The sequence below is a fragment of the Ictidomys tridecemlineatus genome, chromosome 2, assembly GCF_052094955.1.
Source record: "Ictidomys tridecemlineatus isolate mIctTri1 chromosome 2, mIctTri1.hap1, whole genome shotgun sequence".
NCBI lineage: Eukaryota > Metazoa > Chordata > Mammalia > Rodentia > Sciuridae > Ictidomys > Ictidomys tridecemlineatus.
The window spans coordinates 24,089,652-24,108,378 of NC_135478.1; the positions used below are offsets into that span (position 1 = coordinate 24,089,652).

At 36.7% G+C, this 18,727-nt stretch overlaps 1 protein-coding gene across 3 annotated transcripts in view; it reads left to right on the plus strand.

Annotated features, from left to right (window-relative positions):
* Window positions 1-18,727, plus strand: part of Oxsr1 (oxidative stress responsive kinase 1) — a 98,539-nt gene that overhangs the window by 34,198 nt on the left and 45,614 nt on the right. For all 3 annotated transcript variants that reach the window (XM_040290020.2, XM_005317368.5, XM_078038132.1), the window contains 2 exons: window positions 3,386-3,527; window positions 18,015-18,070. In XM_040290020.2, the coding sequence (XP_040145954.1) occupies window positions 3,386-3,527; window positions 18,015-18,070 (198 nt within the window). The remainder of the gene's footprint in view (window positions 1-3,385; window positions 3,528-18,014; window positions 18,071-18,727) is intronic.

The window sequence follows — 18,727 nt, forward strand, 5'->3', positions numbered from 1 at the left end:
ACAGGTGCCACATACTAGCCTAGTGGCCACAGAAGGGATTTCAGCTCTGGCATCCTGGGATCAGTGCTGCTGAAACACCAAGGAACAGCAGATAGCCTTCTGCTACATGCTGGGCCAGGGACCCAGGAAGTGGTAGTTGTCAGGAACTGGAAAGTCTAAGATACTCATCCTTGCAGCTAACAAGGTAGCCTGCCAGTTTTATGATGCCAGTAGAAAACATAAAAACTCCCAGGACATCTTCCTGAAGAGCTGCTGTGGCTGTAAACCCTTCTCCTACTTTGTGGGATCATCCTGTCTTTTGAAGAGAGTCTCCCATGAGGTCACAGGTCCTAATCCAGGGGTGGGCTTGAAGGTCATAGGACCCATCTCTACTGGGGTCCCTAGAGGTCACAGGTTCCATCCCGCTTATCGGTGCCCTCTAGGTCACACAGAAGAAACCCTGTTTCTCTTCTGAGCGAGACCCACAGAAGAAAGGCACAAGTCGCCCCACAGCACAGGAGTCTCCTCTAGGGCCCTTGTGGGGGACCAGCCCTTGTAGGGAGGGCCCTGCCTCCTACCACTGAACAGCAACCCCAAGACTCTTAACCTGGCCTCATTAAAGAGCGCAAGCTGCCTGGAGTTTTTCGATGGCAGCGGATACTGAAGAGACCCAGGAAGGGATCTCACAGACCAAGAAACTGCATCACCAGCCACAAATACTGCCATGCACACCCAGAACTAATAATTTTGATGTGCTCTAAGGTCTTTGTAGCTTTCTTTCTTTGAGCTATCAGTCTGGAAATTCCCTGAAAGTACGCAGTCATGTCATATATCTCTTGTCATACTCTGTGGCACCCAGTACTAGATCTTGAATATAATGGGGCTTAATTGTTAAGTAAATACACTGCTTAATTTTTCTTTTCTTTTCTTTCTTTTTTTTTTTTTTTTTTGGTACCAGAGATTGAACCCAAGGACACTTTTACACTGAGCCAGAGTCTTCCTGAAAAGTTGCTTAGGGTCTTGCTAAGTTGCTGAGGATGGCTTTGAACTTGCGAGCATCCTGCTTCACTCTCCCCAGCTGCTTAGATTACAGGTGTTTACCTCTACTCCTGGCTGTTGTTTAATTTTTTAAAAAACTGTTAATTTTAAATTCCTAGTAGGAACTTTTTCCTTGGTATTCCCTAATTTAGATATCCTTAAAGTTACAAACATGCAGCTTGCTCAGTGATTATATAAGTATCTTCTTGCTAAGCAGTAAATACTACTTTTATGTGGGTTGAAATTCTCAGAAAAATGAAACATGGCCCATTGGTGTAATCATTTTGCTTTAGGGATCAATGTGTGATTGATTAAACTAAACTGAACCAAGTTTCTCCCTTAGGCCTCCCTGCTTCCATATCACAAACATGTGAATCTCAGCAATAAGAGGGGAAAGAACTAGTTTGATAATATGCTAGGAAGTGCTGTCTGAGCTGGTGCAACAGTGCACATCTGTAATCCCAGTGACTCAGGGGACTGAGGCAGGAGGGATTGCAAGTTCGAGGTCAGCTTTAGCAACTTAGGGAGGCTCTAAGTAACTTAGTGAGATCCTGTCTCAAAAGAACAGTAAAAAGGACTGGGGATATGGCTCAGTGGTAAAGTGCCTCTGAGTTCAATCCCTGGTACCAATAAAACAAGAAAGGGAAACACTGTCTAGAATTTGGAGCCTCTGTGGTTCATTATCTTGAGAAAATAAACTAACTGAGGCTTTCATAGGGGAGGAAAGATATAAGAATCTTACTCTTTTTCATCTGAATTTTCAACCAGTTTTAGGACTCAGGATATAGCTCAGTGGTATAGTGCTTGCCTAGCACATTCGAGGCTTTGGGTTTGATACCCAGTACTGTGAAGAAAACCAAAGATAAAAATAGTTTTCTCATTTTCAGTCCTCTCCTTCACTGCCCTCTCACTTCTTATGTGGTATTTGTGTATAGTTCTGGCCTTTTTGGAGCCAGAACTCCAGAAGGATCACTTTTTCTTAAATGTATACCTCCTCTGCAGGCATTGAAAGTAAAATTTTTTCACTTTGTTTAGTCAGTTACTTTTTATATTTCTGCTTTCTTTCTTCTATAATATTGTTGTCATTTTCCCCCTTCCTGCCACACAACCTTATAAAAAATCTCTTTCCTGTTCTCTTGTTCATCCTGGATTTATGCCCCCTCCTTTTAAAAATAAACTTTATCAAGTTATTGTATTTTAAGTGGGAGCTAAAGTGAATTTAAATTCAGTCCTTCATGAGTTCTGGGAATTGCGCTCAGGGTGTCCTACCACTGAGTTATATCCCCAGCCCCAATCCTTTGTGTTTTTGAGGATCTTATCTAGACCACTTCTTTCCATGTATTTGGAATTAGTATTGTTTTCTTTTTAAGTGAATGAAATAAAACCATCCAATAGGGTATGTTTTCAGCAGGGTTGAGTAAGTGATTTTTAGTCTTGATCATTGAGGTTTTGTACCAAAAAATAGATATTGAATCTTTCTAGTATAGTCTGTCTTCTGTTTCAGACTTCTTGACATAGTTTCTAATAGCGAGGATTGTTTTGTTTTGGTTCTATGATCTTTATAGGTCAGTATATTCCAGACACCTTAGGAGCCAAATCTCTGGCATGCCTTTTTAAAAATAATTATTATTATCAGTTTTTGTAGTTAACATTCTGTGATTTTAATTACTGTTTTTTCCTCTCTCTCTTCTCGTTCTTTAATAGAAGCATTATTTCCTATCCTGGGAAGAATAGGATTGATAAGACATCTGGGGTATTATTTAAAGAGAACTTCCATTGTTATTCATGTTTGTCTTTACCTATTTTATTTCTATAATTTATTAACCAGAAAACTTAAGTGTTTAAGTTACTTTGTATACAAATCTGATCCTCATTTTCTAATTTCCCTGTTTTAAGTCTATTTCAGTTGTGTTTTTATCTCTCCTTTTTCTCTCTGTCTCTGTTTCTTGCAGTGTTGGAGATAAATATCTTTAGTCATACAACACTGCTTACTCTAATCTGATATTGGAGGTCTGTATTAGTTTGTGATATCTTAGATTTGAATAGTACTGATGGGCATGGTTCACTTAGGAAGTATACAGATGTGGTTAAAACTCTTTCCCTACTTCTTCCAAATTCTCATTAGAGGTCTAAAGGAGATGCTGGTCTAACATACTGTTTGGATGATAGCAATTTACTTTGTGTTTTAGATTGGAATTGGGAATAAATGATTACTTTTAAATGTCTCTGTTTCCTCAAGTTCACTCTTTTTTCCTTTCTTACATAATTAATTTTATGAAAAGGTTTAAATGTGTTTTGATTCCAGAATGGATCTGAATTATACTGTGCAAGTTAAAAATTTTTCATGAACTGTGTTTTCTGTTTTCAGGTTCTGTTTTGGATATTATTAAGCACATCGTGGCAAAGGGGGAACACAAAAGTGGAGTCCTGGATGAACCTACCATTGCTACGATCCTTCGAGAAGTATTAGAAGGGTTGGAATACCTGCATAAAAATGGGCAGATTCACAGGTATATAAAAGATGATACTTCTATCTTTTGGATAGATAGCAGTGCTGTATCATGTTATTGAGGCCAGTCTCATTCTTCTACAGAATTACTCATAGCTCTAATTGTTGTCAAGGCACTTTGTATCAATAGTTTCAGTACATTGTGGTTAGACCTTTAATTATACATCTGGTGAGTATTAAAAAAGTTATAAGTACTTCAATAAAATCAGAAAACATAAAATTAGCAGTTTTTTACTGAGAGGCAGTTACTAATAACATTTGGAACATTGTTTTCCATTTTCTTTTATGTGCTTTAAAAGTATCTAAGATAATGATGTGTATATAATTTTGTCTGTTACTTATTTTGTTTTCTATTTCCAGTATTTTCCCAAATTATGAAAAGTTCTTTGTAAAATAGCACTGTTTTTATTAAAACTTTTTTTCCCTTTCTTTTCAAATAGATAACATAACCTGGTTCTGGTACTGCTAAATGAATAGTGATAGCTAAGTGAATAGTGATAGATTCTGGGTACCGGAGTCTTTGAGCACTTTCCCAGGCCCATTATGTGGATTACCATATTGTGCAGGTGGAGTTCTCATTCAGTCCTATGGGAATTGGAAGTCTTTTTCCTTAGGCCACTTTTTGGTGCTCTTTGGAGTGTTTGGACACTCTGGGCCTACTGTTGTCCTTTGCTATTTGACAAAAGGCTAGTAGATACTAGGCCTGGTTTGCCCTCTGCTCTTGAATTGGAGGGCTGTGAGATGCCAGCTGTGCTACTGATGGTGGTATGGGCCTACCTGCTGCCCTTGGGATAGGGCAGGGTATAAAGTTTTCTGAGTTGGTCTTCATTGGTGACTCTAGTTCTGGAATAGTGGGCTCTCTTGCAACTGTGGAGTCCAGGTTGAGGCCTCCTGTTAGTACTTTGCCAGGCTGCCCCTTCACTGCTTCTCTAATCAGAGAAAGCATGCTTGGGCCTTTTTTTGACCTATGCTTGTAGTTCTTAGTTTCAGGGCCCTCAAGTGCCCAGTCTAGGATGTAGAAGATTAAAAGAAAGCTTAGAAAACTTAATGGTCTGTTGCTTTTCATGTCCTAAGGCCCTTAAACACTCTGCTCTTCTCTTTTCACTTTTTAGAGTTCTTTTGTGATTGTTGAATTATGTCTGGGAATTTTAGTTGTATTTAAAGAGAAGGAGCAGGGGAAAGTAAATTTATATAATTAAAATTTTTTTTATTTGCCTGAATTAATTACACATGACAGCAGAATGCACTACAGTTCATTGTACATAAATGGAGCACAGTTTTTCATTTTTCTGGTTATACATGAAGTAGAGTCACACCATTAGTGTAGTCATACATGTATCTAGGGTAATGATGTCCCATCTCATTCCACCATGGTTTCTATCCTTATGCTTCCTCCCTACCCCTCTGTCCAATCCAGAATTCCTCCATTCATCCCATGCCCCTCCCCGCATTATGTATCGGCATCCACTTACCAGAGAAAACATTGAGCCTTTGGTTTTTTGGGATTGGTTTACTTCCCTTAGTATGACATTCTCCAACTCCATCCATTTACCTGCAAATGCCATAATTTTATTCTCTTTTAATGTTGAGTAATATTCTGTTGTGTAAAATTTATATAATTTTTGGGGGGATTGGAATAAATCCCTAGATTTGGGATGGCACCATGATTTGTTTTTAATCTATTTCATTCCTGAGTTAAGATTCTGAGTGTAATATGACAGGTTTTTACATGTTATATGGGCCCATTCTCTGAATATTTTCTATTTATATTGTTATCAACATTGTAATAAACATCTTCCTCTGTGGTTTTTATTTTTTTAAAATCTAGCTTTCTATAAAGAGTCAAGGAGTCAAAGGGAAAACATTTTATAAAAAAAAATTGCCACATCTTTTCAGAAATGTACAGATTTATGCCCCTGTTAGCAGGTTATGTAAATGGTAGAATTCATTGGACCTGTGCTAGCCTTGCCCATTAAAATTTCAGTTTGCTAATTTTGATGAAGGAAGAATGATATTAACTTTAATATTCTGGATTATTAGTGAGTTTAAATATCGATTTGTATGGAATAATTGGTATTTCCTCTTGTGAAATGTTTGCTTCTGACTTTTGCCTGTTTTTCTTTGGGATTTCACTGCTACTTTGATTATTCTGAATTTTTTATGTGGTCAGAATGGCCTTTTTTCAGTTTTTGTCTTAGTTTGGCTAAAGGATATGCTGTTTGGGTCTTGGTCAACTTGTAGAATAGAGGGACAAGAGGGAACGAGGTTGTCAGATTATGATTCAAATCTGGAAAATAGGATGGGCTGATGGAAAGTCAAGATGGGTTGGTTGATTGGAGATGTACTTACTTCCATACATACACATCATTGAAGTCAAAGAATAGTCATAGTGGAGTGATTGAATGGTTTCCTAGAAAAATAGGAGGTTATGGTTACCTAGAAAAATAGGAGGTTATGGTTAGAGAGTAGTAATTTTGTACTTGACTGCATTTTGATGAAAACAAGATAAAAAACTGAGGAAGGAGATGACTAAGGGGTGGTGGAAGAGGAGGTCTGTAGAGGTGGCATTAGTGAACTGAGAAGGAGTGCATTGCATGATCATCTCTGTGATGGTTGAAGTTTCTTAGAATAATGGCAAGATCATTTGGGCTTAAATAAACAACTGGGAAACTGAATGATGGCAGCAATAAAGACGGTGGATGGCAATGCCTGAAGGGAATTTTTCTTTTTTGTTTTTTTAAAAAATTATTTTTAGTTGTAGATGGACACAATACCTTTATTTTATTTATTTATTTTTATGTGGTGTTGAAGATTCAACCTGGCCTTACACATGCCAGGCAAGGTCTCTACCACTGAGCCACCACCCCAGTCTGGGAATTTTTCTTTTAACTGAATGTTTAATACATTTGTGGGATTCAAAGGAATCGAGAAAGGATTAGAATTCTATAATATATTAGACATTTATGTAAAAATATTGCCTTTTTTTCCCCCAAGAAGTTTTCCCCTATTTCCTTATCATTTCTGTCTTCCTCAGAGCAAAGAATAGTAATTACTACTTTCATGGATAAGCTGCTCCATTGTGTTGGACAATAATTATATCTTTATGTTTCACATCATCATTTGTACTATTTCACAGTGAAATTGAACTCCATTCAAAGTAGAGCCTAAAGAAATTAGAACAAATAGTAGTCAAATTCATATGAATGAATGCTAAAGGCCTAAGGATTTTTAAGTGCTGATTTAGTAATAAAATGTCTGCTGGCACAAACCTTATATTTACTCATATTATTAAAACTACACCAATAGAAATGATAGCCATTTTAAGGAAAAAAGAACTCCGGGACAAGGTCATTAAGTAAAATACATTTTAAATATAAATACCATGCATTTCCTGATTAGTGTCAAGTAAATATCTTAATTATCCTGAGTTTATGTCTCAGAGGAAAAAAATCAGAAACAGTTACAAAGAAAGTGCTTTACTTTGTATTATCAGATTCATTTTCAAAATAATTGAGATCCAAAAAAAAATAATAATTGAGATCCATTGGGAAAATTGTTTTAGTTTTTCTTTTTACCAAAGATGTATTGGTCATTTTTTTGGTAATCCATTTATGTCTACATTCTTTGTCTACTTTGCCTTCATTTTTATGATTGGATTCTTTTTTAAAAAATATTAATTTTTTAGTTATAGTTGGACACAATATCTTTATCTATTTATTTTTATGTAGTGTTGGGGATCGAACCCAGGGCCTCACCTGTGCTAGGCGAATGCTCTACCGCTGAGCCACAACCCCAGCCCCGATTGGATTCTTTTTTAAAAAATCTTTTTTAAATTGTAGATGGATCTTTATTTTATTTATTAATTTATTTATAGGTGGTGCTGAGAATTGAACCCAGTGCCTCAAACATGCTAGGCAAGCACTCTACCGCTGAGCTCAGCTACGTACAAACCTAGCCCTATGGTTGGATTTTCTAGTCTGTATATGACTAACAAAGGGGAAATTGGAGGGTATATGTATTGCTCCACTAAATTTTTATAGATCTAGAGCAGAATTGGAGTGATGATATAGAGTATACACTATCATCTCAGGCTTGAACTTCTAAACTGGAGAGTGAGGCTGGCTACAAAGCATGGAGGAAGCCAGAAAAGCAAACCATGCATGGCTAGGTCTCCATGACCATGACCTTGTGGGACCCTGCTGAACAATGGGAAAGTGCTGTGGTAGCTAGGAGGTCAGAACCTATCTCTACCTTGAACACCCAATCTGCTGCCTGCCTGGGGCTACTCAGGCCCTGCCCACCAACATCCAGAGTCCAAATGGCAATCGGATTGATATTATATTTATATAAAATAGAAGTATATATAAAATAAGAGGAAGGAAAAGCAAATTGAGGCTCTAATCTTTTTCCTCTCTCTCTCTTGGATTGATAATTCTATCTTTAGGCTTAATGAGGTTTAATGATTCTTCTGCCATCTTGAACCTGCTGTTAAACTCTGCTGGTAGATTTTTCATTTCAGAAATCATACTCTTTTTTTTTTTTTTTTTGATACTGGGGATTGAACTCAGGGGCATTTAACCACTGAGTCACATCCCCAGGTCTATTTTGTTTAGAGACAAGGGTCTCACTGAGTTGCTTAGTGCTTCTATTTTGCTGAAGCTGGCTTTGAACACATGATCCTCCTGGCTTGGCCTCACGAGCTACTGGGATTATAGGTATGTGCACCATACCTGGCTCAGTAATTATACTTTTTAATTCCAGAATTTCCTTTGGGCCTTTTTTATTGGTTACTGGGGATTGAACTCAGGCGCACTCAACCACTGAGCCACATCCCCAGCCCTATTTTATATTTTATCTAGAGACAGGGTCTCATGGAGTTCCTTAGTGCCTCACTGTTGCTGAGGCTGGCTTTGAACTCACTATCCTCCTGTCTCAGCCTCCAATGCCGCTGGGATTGCAGGTGTGTGCCACCATGCCCAGCTCCTTTTGGTTCTATTTAAAATGTTTTTATATCAGCATTAAGAATCTTTGTTGCTTCTTTTTCTTTATATATTTTTTTTATAGTTGTAGATGGACACAGTACCTTTATTTTATTTGTTTTTATGTAGTGCTGAGGATTGAACCCAGTGCCTCACACATGCCAGCCAAGCACTTTACCACTGAGCCACAACTCCAGCCCCCTTTGTTGCTTCTTTATCTTCTTTTTACTTCTTTAAATGTGGTTTCCTTTGATTCTTTGAACATAATTTATTTATAGTAAATGATTTCAAATCTTTCCTAAATCAATATCTGTGAACACTCAGATAATTTCTGATTGCACTTTTTTTTTTTCCCAGAATATGGGCTACACTTTTCATTTATCTTTGCAAATCTCTTGTTTTTCTGTTGGAGAACCTGAAATTTTAGATGCAATTTTGTAGAAACTCTGGATTCTGATTTTTTTTTCCTCTGAAGGCTAATATTCTAATTTTTTTTCAACCCCCCTTCATTAACTTGCCTGGGACAAATCTGTGAAATTTGTTCTCCCCTTTGGTAGGTAGTCATTGATGTGATTTCTCTGCTTAAGTTTTTTTTTTTTGTGGTTGTTTAAATTCTTTTTATTTTAAAGTCTAGTTTCCTAGGAGTTACCCTATGTCCCTCTGAGTACTCAGTCAGTGAATAACTAGTGATTATGCTTATATATCAGGAGCCACTAAGGTTTGCTTTACCAGAATCCTTCTATAAATTTAAAAATGAGCATTTTCAAAGTTCTGTTTTCCAGTTTACTTGGATTTCAGTTTGAACCAAGCATTTTTTTGTGGGGGGTAGGAGGGTTGTACCGGGGATTGAACTCAGGGGCACTTGACCACTGAGCCACATCCCCAGCCCTGTTTTGTTTTTTATTTAGAGACAAGGTCTTACTGAGTTGCTTAGCATCTCACTTTTTTTTTTTAAAGAGTAGAATAATTTTTATTGGTTCATTATAATTACATGTAATAGTGGAATTCATTATAATATATTCACACAAGCACATAGCATAATTTCGTTGGTTTCATTCCTCAGTACCTCCCTTTTCCCTCCTCTCCTCCATCACATCATTCCCCTACTCTACTATTCTTATTTCTATTTTGTGAGATTCTTCATATTCTTTTTTGTTTGTTTCTTTCTTTCTCTGGCTTCCATTTCTGACAGAAAACCTATAACCCCTAACTTTCTGAGTTGGGTTATTTCACTAAGCATATTTTCCAGTTCTATTCACTTATCAGCAAATGATGCAACTTCATTCTTCCCGATGGCTGAGTAAAATTCCATTGTGTATATATACCACACTTTCCTTATCCATTCATCCATTGACAGACATAATTTGGCTATTTTGAATTGTACTGCTGTAAACATTGGAATGCATGTATTGCTATAGGGAGGTGGCTTTAATTTTTTTGGATAAATATTGAGGTCTCGCCCGCATCCTGCACAGGTGATAGAAGTGAGGTTCTCCTTGGTGGAATGGGCTGGCTGAGAAATAAAAGCTAGGAAAAATAGAATGATAAAAAAAATAGGACACAGAAAATATTTTCAAAAAGCAGAGACAGGAAAAAGGAAAAATGAAGCCTGTGCTTGCTTTATTTATATTGTGGAACATCAAAGGCCTTCCATAGAATGTTCTTCATCAAAAAAAGGTTAGGTGGGCTGTCTGGTTCCCAATGGGTTACGCGCATCTCCAAGATACTATGAAGGATATTCCTGGTAGAGCGGAGATAAGGGTCATGTGCCTTGGGCAATCTATTGTGTGGGAAAGCCACAGATAGTTCCCAAAGGTAAACCTAAAATCTCCCTGGCTGCCATATGGAGAGAAGACCCTCAAGTAATTCACAGGTGGCTTTCCAGGCTGAGGAGTGGTAGAGGGGTCATATGGAACTCCATTTGAGGAACAGCCATACTGATTTCCACAGTAGTTCTGATAACCTAAAAATCCCACCAACAGTTATCAGTGTGAGGAGAACAATTATCTAAAACTAAGGTGATAAACCTTGGTCTTGAAAAGATTTTATGGCACATAGAAATTGAGAGTAATAACTTAGAAAGTTTTTAAAAATAATCTGATAAAAGAATAAAAGAGCTCATGTATAATGGCATAATTTGGTATGTACATACTCTATATACAGAGTTAGGAAAAATTGTGCTGTGAATGGATAATTATGAATGGAATACACTTCACTATTTTCATGTATTAGCATCTCACTTTTGCTGAGCTGGCTTTGAACTTGAGATTTTCCCATCCCAGCCTCCTGAACCGCTGGGATTACAGGTGTGTGCCACTGTGCCCAACCCTGAACCAGGCCTTTTTGAGTCTTCTGTGTTCTTGTGTGTATTCTCAAGGTTGGCCAGAAGTGTTTGACTAGCAAAGTCCTCTTTGTCTCTGTTGTGCATGTGTGTGTCTTCAGCCAGGATATTTTTATCTCAGTCTGGACTGAAATTACAGGCTATAGAGGCACTCTTGATCCTTTCTTGTTGGCTAGTCTTGAAAAAGTCATTTCTACTTTCAGTGTCACTGGGTGTAGGTGTTGTCCACCATTTGTAATCAAGAGAGCGCTTCAACTCTGACAGAAGAGCTGCCAGTCATCAAGTTGCGTCTACCTTAGAGGTACTATCTCCATGCAGACTCAGCTGGGGCTGGTTCCAGACCAGAATACCATGGAATCACACTGTTCTTATCTGTGATGCAGTAGTGTTTTCAAGCATAAATGTTTCTCAGGTTAATTTCCAGAGTACTGAAATGGTTGTTTTGTCCAATTTGTTCAGCTTTAAGGTTGATTTTTTTGGGGGGAAGTCTATTAATTTCCTCATTGAATTGTATCTAGAAGATCCACTCTTCTACATGTATTTTCTTGTCTTGAGATTGTCTTAAGAATAAATACATTTTGCAAGTAAATGTATGGATCTGGAGATTCTCATGCTAAGTGAAATAAACCAGTCCCCAAAAGCCAAAGGTCAAATGTTTTCACTGATATGTGGAAGCTAATCCATAATAAGGGAGAAGAGGGGAAGAATAGATATTCAGTAGATTAGACAAAGGGGAATGAAGGGAAAGGGGGGGTAGGAAAAGGAAAGACAGTGGAATGAATCTGAAATAATTTTCTTAGGTACATATATGAATACACCATAATGAATCCCATCATCCTGTACGTCCATTAAAATGGGGTTCTAATTAGAATACAATATATTCCAGGCTTGTGTAATTATATAAAAATGAATTCTATAATATATAATTAAAAAGAATCAGTAAAATTTAAAAGGCAGGGGCTGGGGATATAGCTCAGTTGATAGAGTGCTTGCCTTGCATGCACAAGGCCCTGGATTTGATCCCTAGCAACACACAAAAACACAAGCAAAAATAAAAAATACATTTTCCTTCTATAAAGAAGCCCCTAAATAAAATCTCTAAAGAAAAAAGTTTTTATGGTTATATTTTGTATTCTTAAAACTAATTTCTAAATAAGAAAATTTACATATTGCCACAAGCATAGATAATATATTGCTATTATTAATCTCACTTTGCAAGTGAAGAAAATAAGCCTTGTTAAGTTAGGGGATTTGCTTACGCTTACAAATTGGGTCTATAAAGAAGTTTTCAGTGGCTTATAAACTAATTTTGAGGACCATTCTGAGTGGGAATTTCAAAGATATTTTTGGCTGTGATTTTATGTCAAAGTAATACTCTTTAAATAGCAGCCTCTTAGGTAACTGTTAAAAGGGATAATGCTTAATTAGCTAATCGAGAACTGACACACTGAACAAAATAGATGTTACAGTCATACAAAGTAAAGCTGACTGAACTTCCTTGTGCCTGAACTTAATATCAATTTTTATTCCTTTTCTAACAATTTTATCCACTTTATTTTCTCTCTAAAAATATAACTTTCATTCTCTTGCTTTTTGTAGGTTAGTGTTTCTGACGCATATCATTTTTCTCTCTGAAGAACTTCTTTTAACATTTTTTGGAACACAGATATTGAGTTTCTTAATTAAGATATTGAGTTTCTTAATTAAGAGTTTCTTAATTCTTGTCTAAGAAAGTCTTTATTTTACTTTTGAAAGGTAATATCACCAGATATAAATTGGAGGTTGGAGGGGTTTTCTCTCAATATATTTCACTTCCTCTGTCTTCTTGCATGCATGTTTTCTTAAAGAGAAGTTGGATGTAATTCCTTTTTACTCTCCTACAATAAAGTGTTTTGTTTGGCATATTTCAAGATTTTTGTCCCCCTTTAGAAGTCTTTGGGTTTCCCCAGAGACTTCTTAAATAAGGTCTAAGACATTAATATCTTTCACTTGCAATCCCTTAAAATTTCACAGAACTATTTGGACAGATTCATAATACTCAGTTCATCTGGCAGTTGAGGAAAACTCCAGTTTTCACCGTTAACTACCCAAAAGAAGACCTAGCACCCTGTTGAACACATTAGGTATTAGAGAGAGAATGTACCTCACTTGGGCACTCTACTGGTTCTTCATATCAGCTAATCTGCAAATTAGCATCCTTTGATGGTGGTCAAAATTATCAGGCTGGGCTGGGGTTGTGGCTCAGTGGTAGAGCGCTTGCCTACCACACATAAGGCACTGCGTTTGATCCCCAGCACTACATAAAAAAACTACACAAACACAATAAAGGTATTGTGTTCAACCACAACTAAAAATGTTAAAAACAGAAAAGTAACAGGCTGTATGTTGGAAGCTGTCTAGCAAGCTGTGATAGTTTCTAGTGGGGGCCCTGTAGTTCTAATGATCCCTTTGAATTACAATTCTTTGTGATTGGAGGTTATGTAACTGGAACATACATATTCAGGATTGTTATTTTCCTGATGAATTTTTTTCTTTTGTTATTACGTAATGATCCCTTTTACTCCTAAAAATGTGCTTATGTTAAAGACAATCATGTTTTATTTTAACATAGCTAAACTAGCTTGCTTTTGTTAAGTATATTTCATGGTGATCGATCTTCCCTGTGTTCTGGCTTTATTAAAGGTCACACTTAAAAGAGTACCTAGCCTTAAATTAGCCCAGTACTATGTTTAGGTATAAATTTAAAAATGAGCCCCCACCCATTTGGGCATTGTCTTGGTTCTATTTCTCAAGATTTACTGTTCTGCCTCTTAAATGTCTCTTTCATTTCTTCTTACCATGAGGACTTCCTCTTTGTTTCATGTTCATCTACTTGGTAATTTTTGTTTCCTAATTTATTCAGGATTTCTTTGTTTTTAGCAGTGAAGGGTATGTTTTGGGGCAGGAGCCTCAGACTTAGTAATGATGGTCTCTGCTTTCCATGCAGTTGTGCTATATTGTTTGGGATGGGAATTTTCTGTCTCATACCCCACCCCTGCACCTCTACCCACCCACCCACCATGGCTATTGAACCTAGGAGAGCTCTACCATGAGCTCTATCACCAACCCTATTCATTTTTTTTTTTGAGACAGTGTTTCCAAAACAGCAGGGTCTTTTTGCTAATGTGTCCAGGCTGGCCTTGAACTTGTAATCCTCCTGCCACAGCCTCCTGAGTTGCTGGGTGCACCACCACGCCCAGCTTCTCACACTTTAAATCAGAGATTCAATCTTTCATATTCAGTGAAATCATTTGGAAAGCTTTAAAAAGTATCCTGCTTGGTCCACTGCCAGAAATTCATTTAATTGGAATAATGCCATGGCACTGAAGCTTTTAAAAACTCCCATGGTAATTCTAACATGCAGCCACGGTAGAGAACTACTACTTAGACTTTAGCAGTGAGCAGTCTGAAATATACAGAGACTTACACAGAGATGGATATTTTTAATAGGTTTTGCTACTTCTCATATGTTTAAGGTCCAGTTGTTACTGTAGGTGGATTTGTGTGTTAGCCTGCTGAATCAGGTCACATAATTTTCTTCCATTTCTATTGTGTTTTCCCCTGATCCTTTAGCTTTAGAGATTTTTATTAGGATAAACATATCTCTAAATTAGACTTTTCTTTCTGTGTCTACCTACCCAAATATTTTTCCCATTAAGAAGATTAGCTCTAACAGAAATGTTAGATATTTTAAGATGCTTAAATGTGATATATTTCCAGCTCTGGTTTTGATTCATTGCTTCTCTTGACCTCTTTTCAATTTTTCCATAAACTGTGCCTATTGATGAGTAATAAAAATGTTATGAGTACAAACTTGTATTTTGTATTTATGAGAAGGCCAAGCATTCTTTGATATTCTTTTTTAATTTTAGGAGGAATGTGTAACTTTTGGGGAGTGGTGACATGTAAGAAATGACAGTAAGCAGTGAAAAACAAAACTCAACTATTCTTGCTAAATAACAGTAGGTGGATGATTCAACTGATGGGGCTGCTGAGTTGCTTAATAATTGTTTATGACAAAGTAAAAAAAGTTCTTTAACCTGAGGCCTTAGATTGGTTTTCAGATACATAGTTACAGATCTTTTTCCTTGAAAGGTCCATTGTCCTGTTGTGTGTGAGGACAGACTGTGGTGTATTTGATTATTCACTGGTCATGATTTTCTTCTGCTTTTACTCCTGGAGATTGTTCTGCAGATTGCACTTTGGGTTCAAAAGAGAAACATAATTGATTATCAGGAAAAATAAACAAAAAGTGCAGGCTCTAATGAAAATTGAATTGATATGTTTTCATTTATGAAAGACAGAAACTTAAAAAACATTTGTATAGATAATCCCTATACATGGCTTAAAGCATTCCAACAACACAAGATGGTGTATGGTAAAAAGCTTCATCTGTGCTGACTTATGTTGATACCATGTACCTTGAGGTGATGTGATAAAGAATGACACTCATGAGTTTCCTTTCAAACCCAACACCAGTCTAACAATGAGAAAAATGTCATATAAATTCTTTAGAAGAATGTTTGACAAAACACTTGATTAATGCTTCTCAGAACTGCCAAGAACATCAAAAACAAGGAAAGGATAAAACACAGGTATTCATTCATTATACATAGTATTTCATGGTATGAATGAGATGTGCCACAGCTTAATTGGTTTCTTACTGATACAGTGGTTAGATTTCTCACATTCTTTGACTGAAGTGTATTAGTTTATAACTTAACATCTGGAATGAAGTAGGAGGTCAAGGATAGGGGTTGGAGTATCAGGGAGAGTACAATCTAGGTTGCTTTTTTTTTTAATGTTGTTGTTGTTGTTTAGTTGAAATTTTTATTTACTTTGTTGATAATTCACTTCTTTACAAAAGAGGATTTAGAGTCAGGTAGTGTCCTGCATAGTTTAGTTGATGGGTATCTGGGACATGCTAAATAAGATATAGGTCCAGATGTAATTCAGGATAAAATGGGGAGGCTGACCTGGAAATACAATCATACAGTAGTAATATATTGTGGTAACATTGTAATACAACCTGCTATAAAAACACATGAGAGAGTGGCTAATCTCTATTTCCCCCCCTACCCCCCACAGCTTTTTTTTTTTGCCCCCGCCCCTCCCCCACAGCTTTTGATGAGCTCAGAAAAGGGAGTTGGAAGTTAGTGGTTGACTCAGTTGAATGGCTTTTGTCACTAAGGGAAGGGAATGTCCTGAATTCTATTTGTAGTATCTAAAGTCAAGAGACTGACTCTCTTGACTCATGGAGCAAAAGCAAGTCAGCCTCTTCCACTCTATTGAATCAGCCTCTGGGAAAACACTCGTAACTTGCTTGGGTTTCTGAGCAATATACCACACTCAAGAACACAATTTCCTCATGCTTCCGTATATATCAAGGAAACGCGTTATATGCTGTGGTATGATGCTGCTGCAAAGAGTTGTGAAACTGTTTCCCAGCAAATGGTTATGTTTAAAGATGGAGGAAAAAGGGACATGGACAGGAAGGAATGACGTGTGTTTCTCTGACTCGTTTTCCTGATAGACAAAGCTTTCCTCCATGAGCTGGCCTTGCTTTTTTTTCTTATCTAGCCTTAAGTACTGCTTTTCTTTTTCTTCTTTTTTTTTAATATATATATATATATTTGTTGTAAATGGACTTTATATGCGGTACTGAGACTCGAACCCTGGGCCTCACACATCGCCAGGCAAGTGCTCTACCACTGAGCCACAATCCCAGCCCCTAAGGTACTGCCTTTCTTTTGTTTATTTAATTATATTTGTTTTAATTGCAAAATGACTACATGAGTACATTCTTAGAAGATATTTGAACACTGTCCCCTTGACTGTAGCCCCACTCATCACCATGGAAACCATTAAAGGATATGTGTGTGTGTGTGTATGTGTGTATGTGTGTGTGTTGTTTTTGTGTGTAAATGTAAGTAAAACAGTCATATAAAATGCACTCTTATTTGACTTGTTCATTTAAAATGTGTGTTAGAAGGCATTTCATTTCACAGTCTGTTGATGGACATTCTGTTTCATGGATGTAGCAGAATTAATTTAACCTTTCCACTATAGCTGGCTGTCTAGGTCATTGCCTTATTTGTTGTTATTGTGCTAGTTATTACAAACAATGCTGCAGTGGAATCTCTGTATATGTGTGTGTATACACACACACACACACACACACATATATAAAATTTTTTTTTAGTTGTAGATGGACATAATACCTTTATTTTATTTATTTTTATGTGTTGCTGAGGATTGAACCCAGTGAGTCATGTGCTAGGTGAGCACTCTACCACTGAGCCACAACCCCAGCCTCCACTGTGAGGCTTTTTCTGGGTTATCAAGAAATGGATTTGCTGTTCTAACTTAGGACTTAGAGGTTTTTAGTATACCAAAGAAAACATGTTGTAGACTTAAATGAATAGTATAATATCATTTATATTGGGGAAAATGTCCAGGTAAGCCATAGGTAATATATTTGTTAATTGAACTAATAACATTTGACAACTTTGGAGAGAATACTAGACTTGAGAATGATGGTCAAAGGACTTTGATCTTCTTAGTGATGTTTTAAAAAATTTTTTTTGGTAACAAGAATATATTCCTGTATTACTTGATTTGTTATAAATATCAATAAAAGTATAGTTGGATTGGAATAATTTATATCTGTTTTTATGCTATAAGCTCAGAATAGTCTCTACTTTCAAGTGCATATTGATTATTTTAACAAAATTGATCAGTTAGGAGTTGGTGGGTGGGTATTTGAGGTTCCAGAGAGAGAATGATCTAGTATTTGTAAAAAGTGTTTAGTAGAAAAGTTAGTATTAGGTGAGGGGAGATGCAGGTCATGTTCTTTGGCCACTGTGATCTCAGTCGAGAATATTTAGTCACCTTAAGTTATTTGTAGATATTATAAGAACCTATACCTTATTGTGGTTTTCTGTTCAATGTTTAGATTCTGGTAAAGTGACTAAAATTTTAAAAAGCTTATTGTTGGCCTTAATACCCTTTAATACAAAATAAAACATTTAAATATTGCTTGTGTTGTGTAAATACAGTAAACAATTGCTTAAAGTATATTACTCCAAAGAATATATGGTTTTTGAGATGTGACTTTTTTTCCTTAAAGAGATGTGAAAGCTGGAAATATTCTTCTTGGAGAAGATGGCTCAGTACAGATTGCAGGTAAGGATTAGTGTTCCTTTTTATTCTGATTTAATGGTCAGTAGAACCACATTACATATCTTTTATGTTAGTCAATATTTTCTCCTGTTCTCTGGGCCATCTCTATTCAAGCATCCTGTGTTGGTACATCCCTGCTGACTCTCAAGATATCTTCTACTACTCATCCCTCATTTCTGATCTTGGACATTTTTCTGACCATTACTCATTACTTTCCAGTTGTCCACTCCTCATCCTGATCACGGTCTTCTGTTTTAGATTCTCATCGCATTCTATGCTTAGCATTCTGTACTTTGCTTTAAAGGAGAAATAGTCGAGAATCCTCACTATGTTTAAGAGTAAATATGCTGTAGAGAGATAATATAGAGCTGCTTTTGTCCTAGGAGAAAGTATTTGTTAATTATCAAGAGGAATCTGAGAAGTAGAAGTGCACTTTTGGCAGCTTCATAACTGTGGGATAATAAGAGCTGGAGGCCAAGGCCTGCCAAAGGTGGCTATCCTGATGAAACACCGCCTCCTTCAGCTTGGTCCCAAGCTGCTAAAACAGTCAAATGTTTGGCAGGAAAAAGGTGGTTACCCAGACCTTAAATTATTTCTTTCACCTTTAGAAGATAATTTAGGCAAACATCTTCATGTCCTTGAGGTAAGGAAATGTTTTAA